The sequence below is a fragment of the Trachypithecus francoisi genome, unplaced genomic scaffold (assembly GCF_009764315.1).
Source record: "Trachypithecus francoisi isolate TF-2019V2 unplaced genomic scaffold, Tfra_2.0 Lachesis_group13, whole genome shotgun sequence".
NCBI classification, from domain to species: Eukaryota; Metazoa; Chordata; class Mammalia; order Primates; family Cercopithecidae; genus Trachypithecus; species Trachypithecus francoisi.
Window position 1 is genome coordinate 51,440,149 of NW_022681458.1, and position 26,612 is coordinate 51,466,760.

General features: G+C 38.8%; 1 protein-coding gene across 2 annotated transcripts in view; it reads left to right on the forward strand.

The window, feature by feature from the left end:
• Positions 1-26,612, forward strand: part of HIBCH (3-hydroxyisobutyryl-CoA hydrolase) — a 117,433-nt gene that overhangs the window by 20,380 nt on the left and 70,441 nt on the right. For both annotated transcript variants that reach the window (XM_033230851.1, XM_033230852.1), the window contains 4 exons: positions 2,240-2,380; positions 4,581-4,665; positions 8,797-8,877; positions 11,946-11,998. In XM_033230851.1, coding sequence (XP_033086742.1) covers positions 2,240-2,380; positions 4,581-4,665; positions 8,797-8,877; positions 11,946-11,998 — 360 coding nt within the window. The remainder of the gene's footprint in view (positions 1-2,239; positions 2,381-4,580; positions 4,666-8,796; positions 8,878-11,945; positions 11,999-26,612) is intronic.

Consider the following 26,612-nt stretch of genomic DNA (forward strand, 5'->3'; position numbering starts at 1 on the left):
TAGCCATATGCAGAAAGCTGAAACTGGACCCCTTCCTTACACCTTGTACAAAAATTAACTCAAGATGAATTAAAGACTTAAATGTAAAACCCAAAACAGTAAAAACCCTAGAAGAAAACTTAGGCAGTACTATTCAGGACATAGGCATGGGCAAAGACTTCATGACCAAAACACCAAAAGCAATTGCAACAAAAGCCAAAATTGACAAATGGGATCTAATCAAACTAAAGAGCTTCTGCACCACTAAAGAAACTATCATCAGAGTGAACATGAACAGGCAACCTACAGAATGGGAGAAAAGTTTTGCAATCTACCCATCTGACAGAGGTCTAATATCCAGAATCTCCAAGGAACTGAAACAAATATACAAGAAAAAACAACCCTATCAAAAAGTGAGCGAAGGGTATGAACAGACACTTCTCAAAAGACGACATGTGTACGGCCAACAAACATGAAAAACTCATTACTGGTCGTTAGAGAAATGCAAATCAAAACCTCAGTGAGATACTATCTCACGCCAGTTAGCATGGCGATTATTAAAAAGTCAGGCAGGCTCACGCCTGTGATCCCAGCTCTTTGCGACGCCGAGGTGGCCGGATCACGAGGTCAGGAGATTGAGACCATCCTGGCTAACACGTTGAAACCCCGTCTCTTTAAAATTACAAAAAATTAGCCTGGTGTGGTGGCAGGTGCCTGTAGTCCCAGCTACTTGGGAGGCTGAGGCAGGAGAATGGCATGAACCCAGGAAGCGGAGCTTGCAGTGAGCCGAGATGGAGCCACTGCACTCCAGCCTGGTCGACAGAGTGAGACTCCGTCTGAAAGAAAATAAAAATAAAAAAATAAAAAGCCAGGCAACAACAGATGCTAGTGAGGCTGTGGAGAAATAAGAACGCTTTTACACTGTTGGTGGGAGTATAAATTCAACCATTGTGGAAGACAGTGTGGCGATTCCTCAAGGATCTAGAACCAGAAATACTGTTTGACCCCGCAATCCCATTTCTGAGTGTGTACCCGAAGGATTATAAATCATTCTGTTATAAAGATACTTGTACACATATGTGTATTGCAGCAGTATTTACAATAACAAAGACTTGGAGCCAACCCAGATGCCCATCAATGATAGACTGGATAAAGAAAATGCGGCACATACACACCATGGAATACTAAGTAGCCATAAAAAACAATGAGTTTGTGTCCTTTGCAGGGACATGAATAAAGCTGGAAGCCATCATTCTCAGCAAAATAACACAGGAACAGAAAACCAAACACCATATGTTCTCACTCATAAGTGGAAGTTGAACAATGAAAACACATAGACATAGGGAGGGGAACATCACGCACTGGGGTCTGTTGGCGGATGGGGGGCAAGGGGAGGGAGAACTTTAGAACAAATACCTAATGCACGCAGGGCTTAAAACCTAGATAACAGATGGGTACAGCAAACCACCATGGCACATGTATACCTATGTAACAAACCTCCACATTCAGCACATGTATCCCAGAACTTAAAAAAAGAATGGTGATGCCATGAGTCCTGATGGTTGGGTATAGCAGAGTCCTGGGAAATCACTGTGTAGTTAAAACTGTTCCTTACAGGTGTTTTATTAGTACTGCAAAATCAATTATTAAGTCTGTCGTATTATAATCTGTCTGCAAACTACTTATTCTGCCTACCCTTTCACCACTCATTTCCTCAGCTAGCCTTTGTTCCACTAATGTTTTAACATCTTAACAAACATTTCCAAATAATCATTGCTTATGGCTTAGCATGTGCAGTTTCCTCTACCTGGAATTCTCATCTCCCCTTTTTCTTGGGATACATCAAGCCCCAACTCAAATATCATCTCTATTTTCAAGTTGACCATAGCTACAATAGTAAGAATTATTTGCCCTTTCTTATTCATCTTTGCTTTCTCAGCATGTAACGTAGAGCTTGATATACAGTAGTAAATTAAAAGATTTAAGAGTATTTCAAAGTCCAAGAAATTCTAGACTGGTGTCTATAGTAAGTCAGTTTATTAAGTTGGCTCAGAAATAAAAATTTAGGAGGTGTGTATGATTTGCTTTGGAATTGTCCATCTACATAATCTAAATAACTTTAGAAACTTGTAAGATGTACCTATTCATTCCTTTAGTTGCCATTAATATGCAAGATTTGCATTTGATATGTATGTTTTGATGTTGGCTTGTGATAAAAACTTAAGAAATTTTATCATAAAGTTATTCTTTGTTTATACAGAGAATGTCCAAGCACACAGATGCAGCAGCAGATGTGCTATTGGAAAAAAAAGGTTGTGCGGGAGTCATAACACTAAACAGACCAAAGATCCTCAATACACTGACTCTTAATATGATTCGGCAGATTTATTCACAGCTAAAGGTTTGTAATTTTCTTATTGCAGTTATATGGATTCTTCTCAAAGTATATCATAATAGGACACTTCTGGTATTTTCTCCCATAGAATCACATAATTATCTGGGATCTGCATCTCAGTAAGTCCCATTGATTCTTGAGGTTTCAGTGCTTCCCCTGTGCAGTTATTCTTGAGCATCCCTGGTGATAGGGAGCTCACTGCCTCCTGAGGCAGATTCTTTGACTTTTATGTAGCACTGATTTGTTTGCAAGTTTCTTTTTGTATTCTGGCACTGTGTATTTCTCTGACCTTTAAACTAGTGATACTTTTTCTGCCTCTGAGAGAATGAGTGTACAAATCTAATCTGCTTCCACCTGATGACCTTTTCATTTGAAGACAGCTGCTTTTTTTTTTTTTTTTTTGAGACAGAGGAGTCTTGCTCTGTCGCCCAGGCTGCAGTGCAGTGGTGCCATCTCGGCTCACTGCAAGCAAGCTCCGCCTCCCAGGTTCACGCCTTTCTCCTGCCTCAGCCTCCGGAGTAGCTGGGACTACAGGCACCTGCCATCACACCCGGCTAATTTTTTGTAGTAGAGACGGGGTTTCACCGTGTTAGCCAGGATGATCTCAATCTCCTGACTTCGTGATCCGCCCACCTCGGCCTTCCAAAGTGCTGGGATTACAGGTGTGAGCCACTGCGCCCGGCCAGACAGCTACTTTTAAACTGCCTGCTTTTTCTCAGAGAAGGCCATAAACTTTCGTAAGTGAACAGCGTGGAATAGTAGAAAAACAGGACTTAAAGTCGGACTGTCTGGTTTGAAACTCGGATTTCTATTTATTAACTGTGTAAGCTGGGAAAGTTAATCTGTCCGTGCCTCAGTCTCCTCAGCTCTGAAATGAGGATGATGATATGTAAAGATTAAGTGAATAGTGTATATAAGTACCTAATGTAGTCTGCCATGCAGATGTAGAACAAATCCTAGTTTTCCCCTGGCTACCAATTCCTTAATTCTTCATTCGATGAGTCTGTCTTCCATTCTTGTGTTTCTGTTTGAGATACCATTATAATATGTCTCAAAATGTGATACATAGAAATAAGCCAAATGTTGCAAATAATAGAGTTGGGCCAGAGTGGAAGAAATTAGAAATGTTCATGTTAGAATAACATTTCTATTAATGTAATTAATATAGTCCAGCATTGAACGAACCTTTTGGGCAATCACGTCTGTCCAGCTACGTCTTCCTTGTGCGTTACATATTTATTCTGTAGTACAGGTTGAACATCCTTAATTCAAAATGCTACAAAATTCAAAAACTCTTTAAGTGTCGACATGACGCCGCAAGTGGAAAATTCCACACCTGGCCTCATGATGGGTTGCAGTCAAAACACAAGTGCACAACACACTGTTTACTCAGCATCCCTAAGGGAAAAAATTAATTACCTTCAGGCTATGTGTATGAGGTATATATGAAACCTAAAGGAATTCCCAATCCCCAAGATATGTCATTCTGTATATGCAAATATTCTAAAATCTAAAAAAGTCTGAAACACTTCTGGTCCCAAGCATTTCAGATGAGGGATACTCAACCTGTATAGATTGATAGAACCCCTGTTAAGTTTTCTGTCTGTAGGAAACTAATTTTTCATTTCGTCCATTGTTCTGGACTTTCACATTTTCATTGGCTCTTGATTCTTTCATCCTACTTATTTGTTAGCTGTCTTTACCAATCCCAAATCACTTGGATTTTTTTATCAATATTATATGTGGTTTCACTCTGTTGCTTACACATTAAGAGTAAGACAGTGAGCCCTGTATCAGCACAGTAGAAAGGTTATTGCTATATTTATCAGCAGTCTTTGGGTTGATTTGTTCTCCAGATTTATACGTTTATGTAACATTATTATTATGCCCATATTTGTTCATCTTGGTATCAAAGTTATGGCAAAGATTTCAGGTGCCATCTTGAACTTTGGATCACACAGTGTACTCATCTAGCAACCTTTTGAAATAGCCTAAGCCTCTACTTTATCTGGGAAAAGCAAATGAAGTTCATTCAATGAAGAATGGGATGAGATTTGTTCTTCTGGATATCCCTTATATAAGAATATGTACTGTCACACACACATATGTATATGAATATATTATTGTGTATATGTGTATATACATATAACTTTAATGAGTTTGTGTTTATAATATGTTTATACCATCTTCTGTTACATTTGAATAGAAGTGGGAACAAGATCCCGAAACTTTCCTGATCATTATAAAGGGAGCTGGAGAAAAGGCTTTCTGTGCTGGGGGTGATATCAGAGGTAAAAACTTTTCCCTTTCACCTGAATGCTGTTCCCCGCCCCACTAAAACTGATCAAGTATTGTCAAATTTTTGTAGTAATTTGTAATTTGCTTTACTTCTTAGAATTTTTTATTATAAAGTTAATACATTCTTAACTTAGAAAAAAGAAAAATTTGAAGACTTTCTGCAGTTAGTATTAGCAAATGAGGAGAATAGCTGATTTTTTTTCTCACTACACAAATACCCTTTTGAAATTTAAATATGTTATCTCTCTCCCTGAACCATCACAAATAAAATGTCCAGTTAGGGTATATGGGTCCACTTTATATTTTAGAAGAGCTGATACTAAGCAGTTCTGTTAGTCTTATGACCTGACTATCTGGCCATGTTGACTTGCCATTCTCCAAAAATGACCTGCTCTCATATGTTCATAATTTTTCCTATGCTTCCCACTACTCATGATCCCAAACCAACCGTCTTCTATGTACTTATTTATAGCATTTATCCTGTTACATTGTAAATATACTTTACATGTGTTTAAACATGCTGAGATGAGAAACTGTCTTTATTTTTCATAATTGTTCAGGTCAGTCTGTCTATACACATTTAAATGTTAAAGACAAAAGAGAAGAAATGTCTGTTCTCAGCATCAGTGTCATGGTCATAATCACTATAATCATGATTGTAGTATAATCATGAGATTATCCTATATAATTTCTGATTATATATAGTATAATATACTATATATAATATACTCTGAGTATATATAGAGACACTGATGCTGAGAACAGACATTATAGTATAATCATGATTATAGTCATAATCACTATAATTGTCCATATTATATATACAGTATATTGAAACTTTTTACATTTTGTATTTTGTTCCTTGTGGAATTGGTAGAGTTCGGGGATTGTTTTTTTGTTTGTGTTTTAATTTTATTTGTTTGCTGTATTAAGACAACCATCTTTGGGCTTGTTCACCAAACTTAACGTAAACCATTACCTTAGGAATAGGAAAAAAGCTGGATTCAGGATATAATTTCAGATACTTATTAATGACTTTTAAAATTGCAATTTAATGAAAACTTTGCTTAAACTGATCTGTTAACCGAATTGTTTTTGAAATCTGTTGTTTTGCCTACAACATGCATTTTATTATCATTATTATTTTATTTATTTATTTTTTTGAGACAGAGTTTCACTCTTGTCACCCTGGCTGGAGTGCAGTGGCGCGATCTCTCCTCGCTGCAACCTCCACCTCCTGGGTTCAAACAATTCTCCTGCCTCAGCTTCCTCAGTAGCTGGGATTACAGGTGCCTGCCACTATGCCCTGCTAATTTTTGTATTTTTGGTAGAGACGGGGTTTCACCACGTTGGTCAGGCTGGTCTTGAACTCCTGACCTCAGGCGATCCACCTGCCTCGGCCTTCCAACAACGTGCATATTTTAAAAATACTGTTTTTCAGCCTTGAGTTAGCCTTTCGTCTGGCCTGTGATCTTGTCAGTGTACAGATGGGCAGAGCTTTGTGTGTTGAGTTTATTAGCTTCTTCTGACTGAGCTGTTTCTGCATATAGGCCTAATTTTATACTGATGTTTGGAAATAACAGTTACAAATTGTAGAATTATTGTAGTTTACACATATAAAGCAGTGGATTCAAGTCCAGGAAATGTAGTTTCTTGAAAGATTGTAGTCCAAAACGGTAAGTGGACACTCAGAAAATTTTCAAAAAATGATTGTAAAGGACATTTAATTTTAATTTAGATGAAACTAATTGATTAGAATAAAAATTAGGTCGGAAAAAGATTTGAAGGAAATTTGAGAAGGTTTTTGAGGTAAAAGAGTTTCATTCCAAAGGCGATAAAACTTATATTCCTTTCCTTTTAGAATTGGTAAGCAGTGATTAAGAGCTTAATAAAAGATGATAGACAATGACAGTCATTTTTTATTTGTTTGTTTAGGTATATATCAGTGAAACCTCAGAGTGGTAAAAGTAGATGTCAGATCTTTCTTTTAAAAACCAGTAAAAGGGCTGGGTGCAGTGGCTCACACCTGTAATCTTAGCACTTTGGGAGGCTGAGGTGGGAGGATTGCCTGAGCTCAGGAGTTTGAGACCAGCTTGGGCAACATGGTGAAACCCCGTCTCTACTAAAATACAAAAAAGAAAAATTATCTGGGTGTGGCCACCTGCGCCTGTATTCCCAGCTACTTGGGAGGCTGAGCCAGGAGAATTGCTTGAACCTGGGAGGTGGAGGTTGCAGTGAGCTGAGATCGCGCCACTGCACTCCAGCCTGGCGACAGGGCAATGCTCCGTTTCAAAAACAAACACCCCAAAAAACCAGAAAAAGAAGTCAACATATGAAACATTTTGAAGGAAGAGATACCAGAATTCTAGAGTTAGGAGGCCCAAGCCGGCAGATCACCTGAGGTTGGGAGTTTGAGACCAGCCTGGCCAATATAGTGAAACCCCGTCTCTACTAAAAATACAAAAATTAGCTGGGCTTGGTGGTGCATGCCTGTAATCCCAACTACTTGGGAGACTGAGGCAGGAGAATTGTTTGAACCCAGGAGGTAGAAGTTGCAGTGAGCCAGGATTGTGCCACTGCACTCCAGCCTGGATAACAAAGCGAGATTCTGTCTCAAAACAGACAAAAAACAAACAAGAGAATTCTAGAGTTAGTGTAAAAGTCAATAGACAACATTTTGTGTGTAATACCTACCCGTAAAGGAGGAAACATATTTATGAAATGTTTGGTTTGTGTTTTAATAGAGAAATCTCAAAGGACTTAAAGATAGGAAAGGCATATGAGTTGCAGTATATAGAAGAGGAAACTTTGTTAGCAGTCTTGAAATTGACTGGAGGAAGAAATATGGTAGGAGATGTGAACTCTGGGTAATAGAAGATTGCAATAGAAGTGAAACCATTTGATAGTGTTCACTATTCAGTAGATATTTACTGAGCATTTGTTTTTTAAGCCAGGTAATGGTATGCTGTAGCAATGTCTTTGAGAAGTTACATTTCTATTGATGTTAGTAAATAAGAATGTCAGTATATTATTTACCTGTCTAGCCTCACCTTTTCCCTTTGCCCTTTAGTCTTTTAAAACTGTTTGATTCTTGATTTTACTCTTCTTTCTTGACTTTGAGGCTTTGTAGGGTACTGCTTCCCCTACTCAGAATTTTTCTTCCTGTCATTTTCTAGGAAATTCCTATTTACCTTTTCAAACTTGGCTTAGGGTTACCTCTTCTAGGAAGCCTTCTTTTAATTAATTACACATCTCCTGCTCCCATTCTCACAGCACCCCAATTCTTATAGGAGAAAGAATATGTTTTAGTATCAATCTGAACTCCAGGACAGCCATCTTATGTTGCTGTCTTTATTATCTGCAACACCTAAAACATTACTTGGTGTGTAGTAGATGCTCAGTAAATGTTTCATGGGGGAAATGAATGTGACAGAAATATTTAAGGACATGGGATATGTTGTAGCGCTATACACATACATGTATAATACATTTTGTATTAAGATATATTACCAAAAGATATGTATGTCTAGCAAATGTTAATTTAAGTGCTAGAGAAAACAATCAAAAGAAAATGTGGTTTACTGCAATATATTATTATTTTTTTTAAAGAGACAGGGTGTCACTCTTCTGTCCAGGCCAGAGTACAGTGGTATGATCCTGGCTCACTGTAGCCTCAGTGTCCTGGGCTCAAGTGATCCTCTCAGCTCAGCCTCCTGAGCATCTGGGACTACAGGCACGTGGCACTGCAGCCAGCTAATAAAACATTTTTTGTTGAGTCTCACAAGGCTGATCTCAAACTCCTAGCCTCAAGGAATCCTCCCACCTGGTTTCTCAAAGTGCTACAATTACAGGTTTGAGCCACCATGCCCAGCCTGTAATTTCTAATCTAACATTTTGTAAGAAGCGTGGAAAACAAGAATAGGAATTTTTGCCTCAAAGCTTTGACACTGGACTATGGATCTGTGACTATAATATAATTTGTGTGGCAGGGGCAACTTCAAAACTTTAACAAGTCATTTTAGAGTACTCCCTTTCCCCCAGTATTTAATTATCTTAATACTTTTGATCTAGTTGACAACGTTGACTATTAAATCTTTTTTTTTTTTGTAATCTTTCCTTCCTAGTGATCTCGGAAGCTGAAAAGGCAAAACAGAATATAGCTGCAGTTTTGTTCAGAGAAGAATATATACTGAACAATGCTATTGGTATGTGTGTTCTGCTCAGAGCTTTGGAAATGGAATAAAGAAATGAGGTGGACAGCCGGGTGCGGTGGCTCACGCCTGTAATCCCAGCACTTTGGGAGGCTGAGGCGGGTGGATCATGAGGTCAGGAGTTCGAGACCTTTCTGGCTAACACGGTGAAACCCCATCTCTACTAAAAGTGCAAAAAATTAGCTGGGCGTGGTAGTGGGTGCCTGTAGTTTCAGCTACTCGGGAGGCTGAGGCAGAGAATGGCATGAACCTGGGAGGCGGAGCTTGCGGTGAGCTGAGATTGCGCCACTGCACTCCAGCCTGGGCGACAAAGCGAGACTCCGTCTCAAAAAAAAAAGAAATGAGATGGGTGTATGTACTTTGTTCAAAATGTAATCAATAGGCAGTCTTACTTAAACTTTTAATACCATGTGCCAGGCATAAATAAAGTTGATTAAACATTTTTGAGTGCTTATTTAAAAACAGTAACCCTTTAATATTAGTAGGCTATACTTAACTGCTGTTTGTTAAAAAATCAATATGAGGCCGGGTGCGGTGGCTCACGCCTGTAATCCCAGCAATTTGGGAGGCTGAATGGGTGGATCACCTGAGGTCAGGAGTTTGAGACCAGCCTGGCCAACATGGTGAAACCCCGTCTCTATTAAAAATACAAAAATCAGCTGGGTACGGTGGCACGTGCCTATAATCCCAGCTACTCGGGAGGCTGAGGCAGGAGAATCAGCTTGAATCTGGGAGGTGGAGGTTGCAGTGATTCGAGATCCCACCACTGCACTTCAGCCTGGGCAACAAAGCAAGACTCCGTCTCAAAATAAAATCAGTATGAGAATATGGATTTCTGATCATGTGGTAGCTTTAGCTTTCTTGGGGAAAAACCTTGGGTTCCAGTTTTCTCTATAAAATGAAGTATATAGTATCATTTCCTAATTCTTAAAGAACTTGGGAATAAAAATTTCTTTATATTCAAGGTTCAAGGTTTCATTGGAGGTGAAGCAGTGTTTTTATCAAGCATGTGTTTCAAAAGTTAAGATACAGGAAGTAACATAAGTACGTGTGTACCCTCTAGCCCAGAATTAACAGACATCAATATTTTATTTTTGCTTCATGATTTAAAATGTCTTCAAAAGAAATATAATACTGCAAGTCTGGAAGTTACATTTCAGTTCATTTTTTTGCTTTCCTCAGTGCCATTACTTTCCCCAGAAGCAACCATTTATCCCTCCTCAAAAACAACCATTGTCATTAATTTTCAGTGTATTCTCCTAGACCATATTTGACATTTTTACTAAATATTTGTGAACTAAAAGATTTTAAGTTAGAATTTGATTGAATACGTGATATTAAAGTATTTTGACATAGTTGAAAAAATAAATTCAGGTTTTCTCATGTGCCTTTTAGACAAACATTTATATATTGGCATAAAAACATGAATTAATATCTAGTAGATTAAACACATGGGGATATATATGTTTTTGTGAAAACATGAATTGATGAAAATAATTACTAAGTGATGAAAAAAGAAGCTGTGCAATAATTTAACATTTAGTAAAAGTATTTAGTAAAACATGTTTAATTTTATTATTTATTTATTTATCTTTCAAGACAGAGTCTTGCCCTGTCACCCAGGCTGGAGTGCAGTGGTGCGATGTTGGCTCACTGCAGCCTCTGTCTCCCAGGTTCAAGTGATTCTCGTGCCTCAGCCACTTGAGTAGCTGGGATTACAGGCATGCACCACCACACCCGGCTAATTTTTGTATTTTGATTAAGGACAGGTTTCACCATGTTGGCCAGGCTGCTCTTGAACTCCTGACCCTAGGTGATCCACCTGCCCAGGCCTCCCAAAGTGCTGGGATTACAGGCGTGAGCCACCGCACCTGCGGTGTATAAGTTTAAATGTATAAGTTTAAAGACAAAATAGAAATGCAAAACATTGTATCATATTTTATACAGCAAAGTAGACAAATAGAGGCTGCCACTTTTTGAACTTTCCAGTTCCTTTTGTTTTTTAGCTTTTATTTTAGGTTTGAACGAAAAGATTTTTACTTTGTGTTTAGAAATTTATATAAATACTATCTTACTGTGTATACCATTCCATAAATTGTTTTTAACAACATGGAATATAACTGTTCTGTGGTATCCAATATTATGATTATATCCCACATTAATTATCTGTTTTACATATTTAATGGATATTTTAGCTTCCAATAGTTACTGACATAGTTGTACTCGTGTATGTGCTCCCTTATTTCCCATGCGCAAAAGTTTCTCCAGAAATAATATGTAGAATGGATAGATCATAGTGTTTATGCATCATTACTTTGTTTCCAAATTCTTTAAGATGCGTTTTCTACATGTCTTTTGTCTTGGCTGCTGTTGGACTTTGGGTCTTCCATATGAATTTTAGAATTGTTTTACCTGGTTTCACAAAAGTTTCTACTGAGATTATGATTAGACTTAGAATGAATAGAGGGAGTTGACATCTTTCAGATTGAATCTTCTCAACCATAATTTGGCATAGCTCTTCCTTTTTTTTTTTGTTTTTTTAAAGATAGGGTCTTGGTGTGTTGCCCAGGCTGGAGTGCAGTGGCATGATCACAGCCCACTGCAGCCTCAACCTCCTATGCTTAAGTGATCAAGTGTTCCTCCCACCTCAGCTTTCTGAGCAGCTGGGAGCACAGGTGTTTGCCACCACACCTGGCTATATATTTTTTAAGAGATGGGGTTTTGCTGTATTGCTCAGACTTGTCTCGTACTGCTGACCTCAAGCAATCCTTCCACCTTGGCCTCCCAAAGAGCTTAGATTACAGGTGTCAGCCACCACACTGGGCCCTGGTTTTTTGTTTAAAATCAAAGATTAAGTTGTTAAATGATAACGAATAGATAGGATTGTGTTGGATTGACATTTAAAAATACGTATTTTATAAGCCATACATTTAGTCATCTTTGGTGTTTCTTGCTAAAATTTCCTAGGGAGAATCTTGAGTATATATAATGTGGGTTTTTTTTTAGAAAAAGGGAATGTATTATAAACACTGTAACTAAAATTACAGCTCTGTTTCTTTCAGGTTCTTGCCAGAAACCTTATGTTGCACTTATTCATGGAATTACAATGGGTGGGGTAAGTAAACTTTTTACTCTGATCATTGATGTGAGTTGTATTAAAAATAAGTTAATAATTATTAAACAGAAATGAGCTGATGAATGTAATATAATAGACCTCATTGAAACATAATTGTGTGGATTTTGGATCCTGACAGATTTGAGATATAATATTTGCTTGTAGCACTTTTAGACTATCCCAGCCCAAAAGAATATTTTCTGTTCTTAATTATATTATGTGGCTGGGCATGGTGCCTCACATCTGTAATCCCAGCACTTTGGGAGGCCAAGGTGGACGGATCACTTGACGTTAGGAGTTTGAGACCAGCCTCGCCTACATGGTGAAACCCTGTTTCTATTAAAAATACAAAAATTAGCTGAGCGTGTGATCTCAGCTACTCAGGAGGTTGAGGCACGATAATTGCTTGAACCCAGGAGGTGGAGCTTGCAGTGAGCTGAGATTGCACTGCTGCACTCCAGCCTGGGTGACAAAGTGAGACTGTCTCAAAAAAAAAAAATATATATATATACACACACACACACACATTATATGCTATTTTAATTTTTTGAATTAGCAAGTTATTTTAAGCAATGGAAACTGTTTTTATCTTTTAATATGTAGAGCCTTTTTTCTACTTAAACTGTTTTCAGGAGCTTCAGAAGAGAAACTAGAATGTTGAGTTGTTTTTTTTTTTTTTTTAATTCAGTATTAGAGATTTGGTTGCCTAAATTGTACCTATTACTCAAAATTTCACCTTAGTGGAAGTGTTTGGATTCTTTATGAAGTTCTCTATAACTGCATTTCTGTCAGTTGACAAATATTCTGCCTCTGTGCTATTACAGAGAAGTCTAAAATGTAACTGACATTGATTAACTTGACCTGGAGTTAGAGAAAACATGAAATAATTACAAAACAATTGGTAAATTGTAAGGTACTGACAAAGATTAGCCTTTAAAGAAGTGAGGGGTCAGAATGGATCTTCATGGCAGGAAAGGGCTGCATGAAGAAGATGGTGAATTGAATTGAGCCTAGAAGGGTAGTGGAGGAGAGAAAAAGTAATGTCTTTTTCTCACCGATTGCAGGAGTCATGGCCAGTATCCGTATTAACAAAAGACAGATAAACAATAGAGGAGCATAACACATTTATTTAATCAAAGTTTTACATGACATGGGAGCCTTCAGAAATGAAGACCCAAAGAGCCACAGATCCAGGGAAAACTGTGTTTTTGTGTGTAAGTTCGATGAACAATGGATGGTCACATAGAAGTATGATTGTACAAAAACGGTATTACTCATTAGTAATAAATGGGGGAACTTAGGTAGGCTTGTTTGTTGAGATTCTTCTTGGCCTCTCTGTGTAACATTCCTTTCCTCCAGGTATAGAATGGGGCCCTTGTCACATGAGGGTTTAATGACTTTCAAGGCCAGGTGTCGAGGCTCATGCCTGTAATCCTAGCACTTCGGGAGGCTGAGGTGGGTGAATCGCTTGAGGCCAGGAGTTCGAGACCAGCTTGGGCAACATGGCGAAACCCCATCTTTACTAAAACTACAAAAATCAGTTGGGTGTGATGGTGCGCACCAGTAATCCCAGCTACTGGGGAGGCTGAGGCACGAGAATTGCTTGAACCCAGGAGGTTGTAGTGAGCTGAGATCATGCCATTGCACTCCAGCCTGGGTGACAGAGCGAGACTCTGTATCAAAAAAAAAAAAAAAAAAAAAAAAGACATACTTTCAGAAGAGGTAGGTTAGAGAACTTCTTTATGGCCAACTGTCCCACAAAAAGGTGGGGGAAAGTCACAGTGGCCTCCAAGTGGCCATAGTTTGGGGTAGCATGTCCTGAGCCATGACAATAGGTAGGACATAGGTAGGTAGGGCCCAGGTAGGTAGAGTCTAGGTAGGTAGGTAGTATGAAGCCAGAAGGTGGAATTTTTGAAATTCCACCTGTTGAGTGTTTTAAGGAATGATTTGGAATACAGGTAGTTCCCCACTTTGTTCTAGTAGAACCACCCTAAATAAGGACCGGGAATTGCTTAGATCTTGCACATCATTTTGGGAAGGGATTCTACTAGCAAGGGCAATCTGTACCTCTGCTTGGCAGAAACTGAGTGTGGGTTGGTTGTGCTTTAACCTGGGGAAGATGAAAGCTCTCTGAAAAAAATACTGTAGAATAAGAGGAAGGGAAAGAATCTGAAGCATTGAAGGAAGAGCTGCCCTGTGAATGTGAAAGAAACCAGGAGGAAATGAAGACAAAAACAATGGGCATACCCAACAGCGTGAAAAATAAATGTGACCCCATTAAAACAGGAAAGAAATCCCATAAGGAGAGAGCAGACTCAGATGAAAGGGCTACAGGTTGAAAAAGGGAAACAGATAACAGGGAGGATGACGGGGAACTAATACACAGTAGCAAAACTGACATTCTATTTTAATGGCATTAGATTAGAAAGAGATGAATGTAATATTACAGATAGTGAAGTATCTGTGGAGAGTAAACTTGAGAAACTCTCACAAAGCATTAAAAAACAATACGTAAGTGATGAAAATGAGTGTTTTGAGGTAATGACTATGAAAGAAAATTACTGGGAACCCAAAAAAGGAGCGATAAATACTCCACTGAAAGTAAATCAAACACTTGGAACAGAAATAATGATCAGATATGATGAAATAAGACTTTAAGTAAAAACAAAAACTCCCAAACTCAGATATATATAATTAAAGGAAACACAGAATTTCAGATAAGCGAAAAGAGACCCACACTTAGATAAAAGCTCAGGTAAATTTTTTAAAATTATAAACCTTAAGAGAAAAAAGCTAACTGTGAGTAGTCAGGCCAAGGAATCAAGGTAAATGGGGTGATTAGTGAATGCATGTTATATACAGATTTCTTCAGATTGCTCTGTTACACAGTGTGACAGAATTCAATGGGTTGAGAAGTTGTGAAGTAGTTAGGATCCAGGAGTTTTCTCCCCAACTAAGTTGTTATTAGTGTAAATATAAAATAAAAATATTATCAGGAATGGTAAATATATTGCTGACATATTATTGAGAATATTTCAATAACTATTTGGTCTAGTTGACCAAGAGATCACTTAAAGTTATAACTCAAGACTCTTTCTGATATGAAAGGATTGGTGAACTGCCGTTGGTGCTATTAAGTGGGCAGAACTTCCATTTTTTTACAGAAGCCTGAGAATTATATTGCTTTAGCACAGCATGTCTGAATGCACTGGCCATGTTCTTCAGTACTGGGGCTTGTATAGCTTGGTATAGTGTTTGTATATTATTCCTCATGTGTAACAACCAAGAATATTTATTTCAAAAGAAAGACTGCAGTGAAACAGACCAAGATAATGTTGTCTTGAATAGATGAACATGCTGCTGCTGCTTCATACTGGTCTCTGTTTTCAGTATTTAAAGAGCATAAATAACTTTCAAATAAATATATACTTTATATCAGCCTTTCTTAACCAGAATTCCACCAGAGGATTAAGTCTTAATGCCCTAAAATGTTCTTGGGTTTGCCTAGAGAATCCGTCTCTAGACTGGGGCCTAGCAGTCTGTTTGAACAAGCCAAGCTCTCCAAGTAATTCTGAGTCATGTTAATTTGAGAAATAGGGCTCTAAGCCATCCTTGAATATAATAAATTATATTCATTCCTATTTCTGTTTCATTCCTATATTCATTCCTATTTCTATATTCACAGTTCCTATTTCTGTCCTGTGCTTCTTGAATGGTACTAGTTATGTACTGTCCTTGGAAGAATTGAGAATATAATCACATCATTTGCGGTGATCTGTGGTTCAGATGAGGAACCCCTGAGAAAGTTTGTTTTATACTATATTTTATCTGCTCCCTTAAAAAAATTGTGTCTTTTCTTCCATCAGGTATGCCCAACCACATGCATCCTTAAAGACTGAAGTTCTACCCTCTTTTTTAATAGTCATACATAGTATGGATTGAGCATCTCTTGTCTGAAATGCTTAGGACCAGGAGTGTTTTGGATTTTGGAATATTTGCAATATGTTATAAATAAAGTTTCAGTGCTGCAGAAGAAATAGCACTCGAATATAACATTTTATTTTTAATTCTCAGCAAGGTGATGTACTTCTGTAGAAGGGTGTGCCCTTACAGATGGAGCAGTGGTGAGCACACACCTGGAAAAGGAAGGGGGAAGGAGCTCTTATTCCTGATAAACATGGCCCCTGCTGCTGTGTCATTCCCCTGTTGGCTAGGGTTAGACCAGACAGGCTAAACTAATTCTGATTGGCTAATTTAAAGAGAGTGATGGTGTGAGTGGTTTGGCAGAAAAAATGGTTATGGCAGAGCAGTAAATTGGAATGAGTCAGGGTGGAGCAGGTAATCGAAAAAGGTTGCGTTATGGGGAAGTTAAGTTTAAAAGTAGAAGGCAAAGAATTGAACATACTGACACTGATCCTTTGAAGAGAAATTTAGAACTCATATCTAACAAATCTTAAATCCAAAAATCTGAAATCTGAAATGTTCCAAAATCTGAAATATTTGGAGCACCAACGTGATACTCAAAGGAAATGCTCATTGGAGCATTTCAGATTTCAGAGTTTTGGATTCAGGATGCTCAACTTACACTACAATTAGATGTGATTTCTTCTTCCATTAAGTCAGTGCTTTCAGTCTGTACTCTAAATTTGGTGTTTGTACTTTATTGTTACTTTATATCTCATCTTCCCAATTGTATTAGATGGTCTGGAAAGGGCAAGGATTATCCTACCTTTTTTTTGTTTTGGCCTTCCCATAACAACTAGGAATGTACAGTTATAGAGAAATTTTTAAACAATTATACCCTAAATAATAAACATCTTGTATAGCCTTTGAAAGGGTAAACAACAGGCTGGAAGTGAACAGTCTCTTTTTTTTAGTAGTGGGGTTTTGTGTTTATCTTGGTTTTGAAGGCCACACTTTTCATGTCTGATTTACAAACTTCTGTGATTTGAGCATGGGTTGTCCCCACCAAAACCCATGTCGAGGCTTGTTTCCAATGTGGTGGTGTTGGGAGGTGGTGCCTTTAAGAGGTGATTATGTTGTTAAGATGGATTAGTATCTTTCTTGCAAGACTGGGTTAGCTCTTGTGGGAATGTTAGTTTCTGCGAGAGCAGGTTGTTGTAACATGAGGTTGCTTCCTATGTTTTGGGCTTTTTACATGTGCCTGGTACCTCTTCTGTTTCTCTGCCATGTTTTCATGTAACATAAAGCCTTCACTAGAAGCTGCCAGATGCAGCCTCTCAATCTTGAACTTTTCGGTTTGTAGAACCATCACCTAAATAAACCCGTTTTTAAATTTTGTTTTATAAGTTACCCACTCTGTGTATTCTGTTACAGTCGCACAAAATGGACTGAGACGGAAAATTGGTACTGAGAAGTGTTGCTAATAACAAATACCTGAAAATGTGGAAGTGGCTTTGGAATTGGGTAATGGATAAATACTTGAAAGAGTTTGGAGGAGCAGGATAGAAAAAACCCTGTATCGCTGTGAATGGAACATAAGGGTGATTCAGGTGAGGCCTCAGACAAAGACAAGGCTGGGGAAAATGTGGAACTTCTTAGAGATTATTTAAGTGATCATGGGCAGAATGCTAACAGTAATGGCCATTTTGATGAGGACCCAGATGACAATGAGGAACAAGATATTGGAGTAAAGGGCATCCTTGTAATAAAGTGGCAAAGAACCTGGCTGGATTGGGTCCATGTCTGAGGGCTTTATGGAATTCAGGATTTTAGAGCCGTGAATTAGAATGCCTGGAAGAAGACCTATCTAACCCGCAAAGCATTCAGGCTGCTGCATGGCTACTTTTAATAGCTTACATTAAGCTGTGAGAGGGAAAAAAATGACTGAAGATGAAATTTATAATCAAAAGGGAAAGAAAGCAGAAAGATTTGGAAAACTCTCAGCCTGGCCTTGTAAAGAGTGAAAAAAATTTTTGGGAGAGGAAACCAAGGTGTGGCCCAGCAATTTTTGCTAAGGAGAGTAGTACTTAATAGAAGGGATTATCAAGACAATGGGAGAAAGACCCTCAAGGCATTTCCGAGATCTTTGAGCCTCCCTTTCTCATCACAGGCCCAGAGCTCTAGCACAAATGGTTTTGGGTCATGGACTTGGGCCTCTGCCTATTAGCTTACTGCCCAGGGCTGCTTTGGGCCTCTGCTCCCAGAATTACAGCACAGTGCTCCTCAGTTGTCCCCACTGTGGCTCAAGTGGCCCCAGGTGCAACTTGACCTGCAGCTCCAAAAGATAAAAGCCATAAGCCTTGGTGGCATCCATGTGGTGCTAATTCTTCAGGCTGTCAGAAAGCAGAGCTAGGAAGTCATGTGAGCCTCTACCTAGATTTCAAAGGATATATTATAGACAGTCTGGTGTCCAGGCAGAGACTTGTTGCAGAGGTGGAGCCACCACAGAGAGCCCATTCTGGAGAATGCCAAGTGGAATTGTGAGGTCAAAGCTAGAGCTGCCCTTGAGATTCTAGAACTGTGACCCACTGGCAGCACATGGCACCAGTTTGTAACTTCAACTGGAGAGAGCTGAAGTGTGGACTTGTTAGCAGTGGTGGATCCGTACAGGTCTGAAGCAACTTGATTCTTGCCTCCTCGAAGGAAAGAATTTGTCCAAGGGGCGTAAGGCAGAGTGAGAGACCAAGGCAAGTTTTTGAGCAAGAGTGAGAGTTTATTAAAAAGTTTTAGAACAGGAACAATGGGAAGTAAAGTATTCTTGGAAGAGGACCAAGCAAGCAATTTGAGAGATTCAGGTGTTCTGTGTAGCCCTTGACTTGGGGTTTTATACATTGGCGTGGTTCCGGGGTTTGAGTTTCTCCTGCCTTGATTTTTCCTTGGGGTGGGCTATCCGCATGTGTAGTGGCAGTGGCCTGCCAGCACTCCAGAGGGGCCACATCCTCAGTATGTTTACTCAAGTTGTGTGCATGCTCATTTGAGGCATTTCTGCCTTGTTAAGTTGAACATTTTTAGAGGAAGGTCATATACCAGTTAAACTCTGCCATTTTGCGTCTTAGTGCACATACTTGGGCCCACTGGCCCAACTCCTGAGATCTTAATGGGAAGCTGCTGATCACCAGGTTCAGGTGTTTTCTATCTGCTGGGAGACTGCCTTTCCCTGCTGCCAGCTGCGACCAGTTATTTTAGGAAGACAGTTTAACAACCACCTGACCATCACTTGATGGTCACCTGACATTCTGGGTGTGGGGGAGTCCTCTGCCCTGCTCATGTCTGCCTAGCTACCTACTCTTAACTGGTTGAGCTCAGAAAGCTCTAGGAGTAGGGTTGCTTGATACCTTGGGAGCCCACCTCCCCAACCCCACCCCAGTGTGCACAGGATTCAAACATGGAATGGAGATTACTCTGTAGCTTTAAGAGTTAATGTCTTCTTTCCCAGGGTTTAGACTTACTTGAGGCCTGTTACTCCTTTCTTTTGGCCTATTTCTGCCTTTTAGAATGGGAATGTTAGAAATGCTTGTTCCCTGGTGCTGCAAAGAAATAGCACTTGAACGTAAATTTAATTTTCTCAGCAAGGCCATTTTACTTTATGCAGAAAGAGTACACTTGCCAGCAGTTTTGCCATGAGAGTACAGCGAACAGAGGAGACAGGGTCATTTATAACCTGACAATTCACCCTACTGCTGTGTCTGGTTTCCATTGACTGGAATGGGACCTCACATTCTGTGTTTGTCCTGATTGGAACTTTCTAAAAGAAGCAAAGGCAGAGGAGAACAAAGGAAGGAGGAGGTAACTTGTGGAATGCTGAGCAAGGTAAAAACCCCTCCAAATAAGGAAGAGGAACAGGCTATGACCTAATGCTTGCTTGTGCCAGTATAAGCATGCCAGGGCAAATATTTAGGCTAAATTGTGGGAGCTAAGAACACAAAGTACATTGATTTCTTTATTAAGGCTAGCAGGTATCTAAGAATGTTAGCACAGGTCTTTGAATAAATTTTGCTTCTAAGAGAATTTACTACTTATTCCTAATTAGACAGGGAGGAAAGTCTCTTTGAAGAGGAACCTCTACTTTAGTTTTTACAGGAATGTATACCCTATACCTGTCCTACCATTGTATCTTGGAAGTAGATAACTTGTTTTGATTTCACAGGCTTCATAGATGGGACTCTGGACTTTGGAATTTCGAGTTGGTGCTGAAACAAGTTAATACTTTGAGGATATGGAGCTGGAGTGAATGTATTTGTATGTGAGAAGGATATGAGTTTGGGAGGTCAGGGATGGAATGCTATGGTTTGAATATTTGTCCTCACCAAAACTCATGTTGAAACTTAATCCTGAATATAACAGTATTAAGAAGTGAGGCCTTTAAGAGGTGATGGGGTCCTGAGGGTAGAGTAGTTTGATCCATTCTTGGATTAATAGGTTATCACAGGAAGAATGGTTTAATTACCATGGGAGTGGGTCTGTTTTAAAAGCCAGTTTGGCATGCTTTTGCCCCCTCACCACATGATGCCTTGCACTGCTGCTGGGCTCTGCAGAGAGTCCCCACCAGCAAGGAGGCCCTCAACAGATATGGCCCCTCAACCTTGGATTTCCCAATCTCCAGAAGAGCTGTAAGACATAGGTTCCTTTACTTTGTAAATTACCCAGTCTCAGATATTCAGTTACAGCAACAGAAAATTTAAGACACCAGCATTTCTTAATATAAGATGTTTTATGAACTCTAACTTCTGAAAATGTAATCCTCTAGATCAGTGGCACTCAACCTTGTTTGCACTTTAGAATCATTTGGGAGTCTTTTTAAAATTCCAGTGCCTAGGCTTTCCTTATCTCCCATAATCATCAAATTGAATAGTGGAGTGATACCTAGGCTTTTTATTTTTTATTTTTTATTTGAAATGGAGTCTTGCTCTGTCGCCCAGGCTTTAGTGCAGTGGCGCGATGAGACCTAGGATTTTTAAAGCTCCCTGGTGTTACCAATGTGAAGGTAAGGTTAAAAACTGCTGCTCAGCAGGTTCTTGTGTGTGGTTGTGTCTCCTGTGACTTTTTTCTAAATCTCCCAAATACTGTTTTTCACATTTTAGTTTGTATCAGAATAACCTGGAGGGCTTGTGAAAAAGCAGATTCTAGGCTGGGCACGGTGGCTCATGCCTGTAATCCTAGTACTTTGGGAGGCCTAGGTGGGTGGGTCACTTGAGGCCAGGAGTTCAACTAGCCTGGCCAATGTGGTGAAATCCCATCTCTACTAAAAATACAAAATTAGCTGAGTGTAATGGCAGGGTCCTGTAATCCCATCTACTCCAGAGTCTGAGACAGGAAAATTGCTTGAACCTGGGAGGTGGAGGTTGCAGGGAGCCAAGATTGTGCCATTGCACTTCAGCCTGGGCGACAGAGTGAGACTCCATCTTAAAAAAAAAAAAAGCAGATTATTTCCTTGCCCCATTTCTAGTTTAGTCTGGAATATGGCCCAAGAATTTGCATTTCTAACAAGTTCTCAGATAATGATGATTCTAGGGGGAGAGGAGTTCACTTTAGGAACAATTTTTGTAAGGTGTTCAGACTATAGTTTGTTAAAAAAGCCCTTATTTTCAGAATTTTTAGTAGAATTTTAGAATTACACATAATTGCTTAGTGTAGGCTTAGTATAGATACATTTTTAATCTGTTAAAAGAAAAACTTCATACAAATTTAACACTTTATCTGAGCAAAGAACAATTCATGAATCTGGCAGCATGCAGAACCAGAAGAGGTTGAGAGAGCTCCACCTTGCAACATGAGCAGTGAGCTTCCATAGGCTGAATGTGGAAGCAAATTAGAGAAATTACCTGATTGGCTACCACAAGGCATTTGCCTTATTTGGGCATGGTGTGATGAGATGTTCACCCTGTATGGGTATGGTCTGACCAGTTGGCTGCCTATGATTGGCTGAAACTTGGCTGTTTGTTACAAAACTATACTCTTAAATTAGGTTTCAGTTTATTTCTATACTAAGTTTGCAATTTTTTATGCAGGAACTCAAAGTGCAGAGAGACAGTCTCAGTTCAATGACTTCTGCTTATTTAACATACCCTAGTACAGAAAGAACTGTGAGAATAATATGGAGCTGGGATTACAGGCCCCTGCCACCACACCCAGCTAATTTTGTATTTTTAGTAGAGATGGGATTTCACCACATTGGCCAGGCTGGTGTTGAACTCCTGGCCTCAAGTGATCCACCCACCTTAAAAGGCATAGGAATAGTACTTGTTTGATTCTGGTCAATAAATTTTTTCTTACAATAATGTAAGAAAGAATTTTGTTAAGAATTTGTACGGTCCAAAAGATGGCGCCATAGAGCTTGGTTCCCCCTGCTTTCCTTTTGTTTTTATTATAAAAGGTATTATTTTTTTCCAGTATAGAAAATGACAGTTTTATTTTCTCTCGTTACCCACCATGAAGAGTAGCACAGCATTTTGTAGAGTCCCGGGATTGCTAAATTCTGTTATCTTTAAGATTTCAGAAATTCATTTACTCAGTTTTTTGAAATACAGTAAAATAAAAATGTTACTGAGTTCTCCACATGGTAGATCAGAATTATGTGAAATTATTCCAATGTTTCTGAAATAATTTTTTTATGAATAGATACTTAAATGACTAAATTTATTCTGTTTCTGGGGAAGACAAATTTTTTTATCCTTTTGCCCTTTATATAAAACATCTAGGGTTGCATTTTCTTAAGCTAATATGACGGGACTTCAAAAAGTTTGTGGAAAAATGGAATTAATTAAGATAGAAATAAAAAATAATTTTTTCCTCAACATAAGCTCCATCAAATTTAAGATACTTCTTTTGTCAGCAGTGATACCAGTCATTTAGTCCATCCCTAAATAAGTGAGGGTCCTGGGAATTTAAGTAAATGCAGTCTTTTTTATATTGGCAACTGAAGATAAAAGGGTGCTATTTACAGATTTTTAAAGATTGGTGTGTTACTCTGTTTGGGTTGCTATAAAAGAATACCTGAGGCTGGGTAATATATTTGGCTCACAGTTCTGCAGGGTGTACAAGAATCATGGCACTAGCATCTGCTTCTGGTGAGGGCTTCAGGTAACTTCCAGTTATAGCAGAAGGGGAAGGAGAGCTGGCATATCACATAGCGAGAGAGGGAGTGAGAAAGAAAGGAGACGCCACATTCTTTTAAACAGCCAGCTTTTGTATGAACTGATAGAGCGAGAACTTATTCATTACTGGGGGGATATACCAAGCCATTAATGAGCGATCTGCCCCCATGACCCAAACACCTTCCATTTGGCCCCACCTCTAATGTTGGAGAATAAATTTCAACATGAGATTTGGAGGGTACAGATATCCAATCTATATCAATTAGGAAACATAAAGGAGTCAGAAGGAACCAGATCAGGTTATAAGGTGGATGCCTAATAATTTCCCATTGAAACTCTCAAAATTGCTCTTGTTTGATGAGCAGAATAAGCAGGGGCATTTACATAGTGTATAAGGAGTCTCTGACGAAACTTTGGGCGTTTTTCTGCTAAAGCTTTGGCTACGTTTTTATGATAGTTCTTTGGTGCTCCAGGAAGTCAGCCAGCAGCCTGCCTTGAGCATCCCAAAAAATTGTTGCCAACCTTTGCTCTTGACCAGTCTGCTTGTGCTTTGACTGGACCACTTCTCTTGGTAGCCATTGTGGTTGTGCTTTATCTTCAGGATCATACTGGTTAAAGCCAGGTTTCATCTGCTGTTACAATTCTTCAAAGAAATGCTTCAGGATCGCAGTCTCACTCAAAATTTCCGTTGAAAGATCTGTTCTTGTCTGCAGCAGATCTGGGTCCAATGATTTTGGCACTCATCGGGTGGAAAGTTTGCTCCGCTTTAATTTTTTAGTCAGAATTGTGTAAACTGAACCAATTATAAAAGAATTGTGACATTAGCTATTGTTCATGCCATTAACCATTGATCATCTTCAGTTAGGGCACAAACAAGATGAATTTTTTTTCTCACAAATTAATGTGGATGATCTGCCATTGTTGGCATCTTGAACATTTTCTCATGCCTTCTTAAAATGAGTTATCTATTTGTAAACTGTTGATATCTTTGAGGCATTTTCCTCACAGACTTTTCACAACTCACCAGTGATTTTACTTTTCTTCCACACAAGCTTTACCATAAATTTGATACTTGTTCTTGCTTCAATTTTAGCAGAATTCATGTTGCTCTGATAGGGGCTCTTTCAAAAGCGCTGTCTTATCCCTCTTATGACCTCAAGCTAGATCTCCCTCTTATGACCTCAAGCTAGATCCTGTTCTGGTATGTTATGGCAAGTTAGTAAGAGTTTATGTTCATACAAAAAAATTTGAAGTTCATGCATAGTTTTTTTGTAATAATGCATATTCTGTGAACTTTTTGAAGATTCCTTGAATATAACAGAAATGCAGATTTGTTTAAAAAATAAAATTAAGTAGATATAGAACAGAGGAAAATCCTTAAATTTTTGTTTCATACATGTAGTACCACTCCTATTTCCCTCCGCAACTGAATTGGGTTTAAAGAACATTTTAGGTTCTTCTCTCCTTCTCTCTCTCCCTCTAGTCTTCCTTTTCTCCACCACCTCTTGCATTTTAGAATAGAAATGAAGTTGGCTACCCAACCTAACTCAAAATACGGCACAGTATGGTATTGTTTTTGTGATTCTCAAAGTGCTCTTAAGATGCTGCTAGTGAGAGGATTTTGTGATTATAGGAGACCACAATATGCCACCGTAAATATGCCACTTTGGCGTAAGGATTATTTTGAGCAGATTATTTTGAGAACCAGCAGACACAGGGTCATCTCTGAAAACAGTACAAGTTACTTTTTTGTAAGAGAAATGTGTACCTAGAAAGGAAATCTCTATTTGTAAGAGTGTCTCCCTTTCTGGGGAAGAGAAGGATGGCAAGAGACTCCTATCAACAGAGGCACCGACTTAAATCTGCAAAACAATCGTTTCTCTTATTTACCATGCTTTTTGTGGTTACCTTCCTTCACATTCTTCTTTCTAGTTGAAGTTGCTATGTAAGCTGGAGTTCTAGGCCCCCTCTTGGAGAGTTCTTCTTTCTTCCTGGATAATCTCCTATGTATACATGAGGTGTACATGTTAATAAACTGTTTTTCTCTTGTTGGTCTGTCTTATTACAGCAGTCCCAGCTAAGAACTCAGAAGGGTAAGGGGAAAATCCGTCCCCCCCCGCCCACAATCAATAATAGAAAATTAAGTTTTAAAGCGTATTTTAGAAAGGGCATGTTGTCATGACTAGAGAAGTGGGAACTGGAATGGAATAAAAATAATGAGCATATACATTACCCAAATGACTTTATTGCAGTACAAACCACCCACATGAAAGTTGACTAGTGCTCAGTTAAATGGGAACTACTGAATCAGATTATGTTTAGCCACTGATTAATGTCATTGAAGACATGTTCTTATTTTCATAAAAAGAATGAACAGTGCTCAAAGATTGAATTATGTTAATATATTGCAAAGATTTGTTAGACATAATAGGTACCTTTTTCAGTTTTAAAAGGTGTTCTGTTTTTTGCTATTAGTGACAGCTGAATAGAAGACATTTTAAGAAACCATTTTTAAATTAAATAATAAAGTGCTGCGTTTTTCATAACAACATTTATTTTACTTAGTATGGAACCTGAGAGGCTGGGTGCAGTGGCCCATGCGTGTAATTCCAGCGCTTTGGGAGGCCAGCATGGGAGAGTCACTTGAGACCAGAAGTTCAAGTCCAGCCTTGGCAATATAGCTCGACTCTGTGTCTCCAAAAAATTAACCAGGCATTGTGGTGCATGCCTGTAGTCCCCGCTACTTGGGAAGTTTGAGGCAGGAGGATTGTTTGAGTCTAGGAATTCAAGGCTGCAGTGAGCCATGATTGTGCCACTGCATCCGAGACCCTGATGCAGGGAAAAAAAAAAAAAAACCTGAGAGTTTATGAAAGAAGAGATGAAATAATTTTATTAAGTTAAGATTTTTAGAGAAACTTGTGAGTTCAGCTTCCTTTGGTATACTTCTTCCCACTCACCTATGTCATTTAAATCTCTTTTAAAAAAAAAAAAAACAAAAAGTGGAAGATAATGAAAAGAGCTTTCTTTAAGACTGAAATATCAGTAACACAGCAGGAGCTGAGAGAGGAAAGATAAAGGGAAATTTCCCTTGGACTTCTAAGTGTTTAGGGTGTATTTTTATATGCATTTGTTTTTATCTATATTGATTATTGAACTTTCTCCAACTATGGATGGATATCTTGTTTTGATAGAGAGCGGTAGATCTCTCCTCATTCCTAGATGAGATTCTCTTAGATTTCCTTCTGTCTTATTAGGGGAGAGTTAGGATTGCTTTTATTTATTTATTTATTTTTATTTTCATTTATTTTTGAGACGGAGTCTTGCTCTGTCACCCAGGCTGGAGTGCAGTAGTGTGTGATCTTGGCTCACTGCAACCTCCACCTCCTGGATTCAAGCAATTCTTCTGCCTCAGCCTCCCGAGTAGCTGGGATTACAAGCGTGTGCCACCACACCTGGCTAATTTTTGTATTTTTAATAGAGTTGAGGTTTCACCATGTTGGTCAGTCTCCCAAATTGCTGGGATACGCCTGGCCGTAGGATTGCTTTGAGTTGCGTAG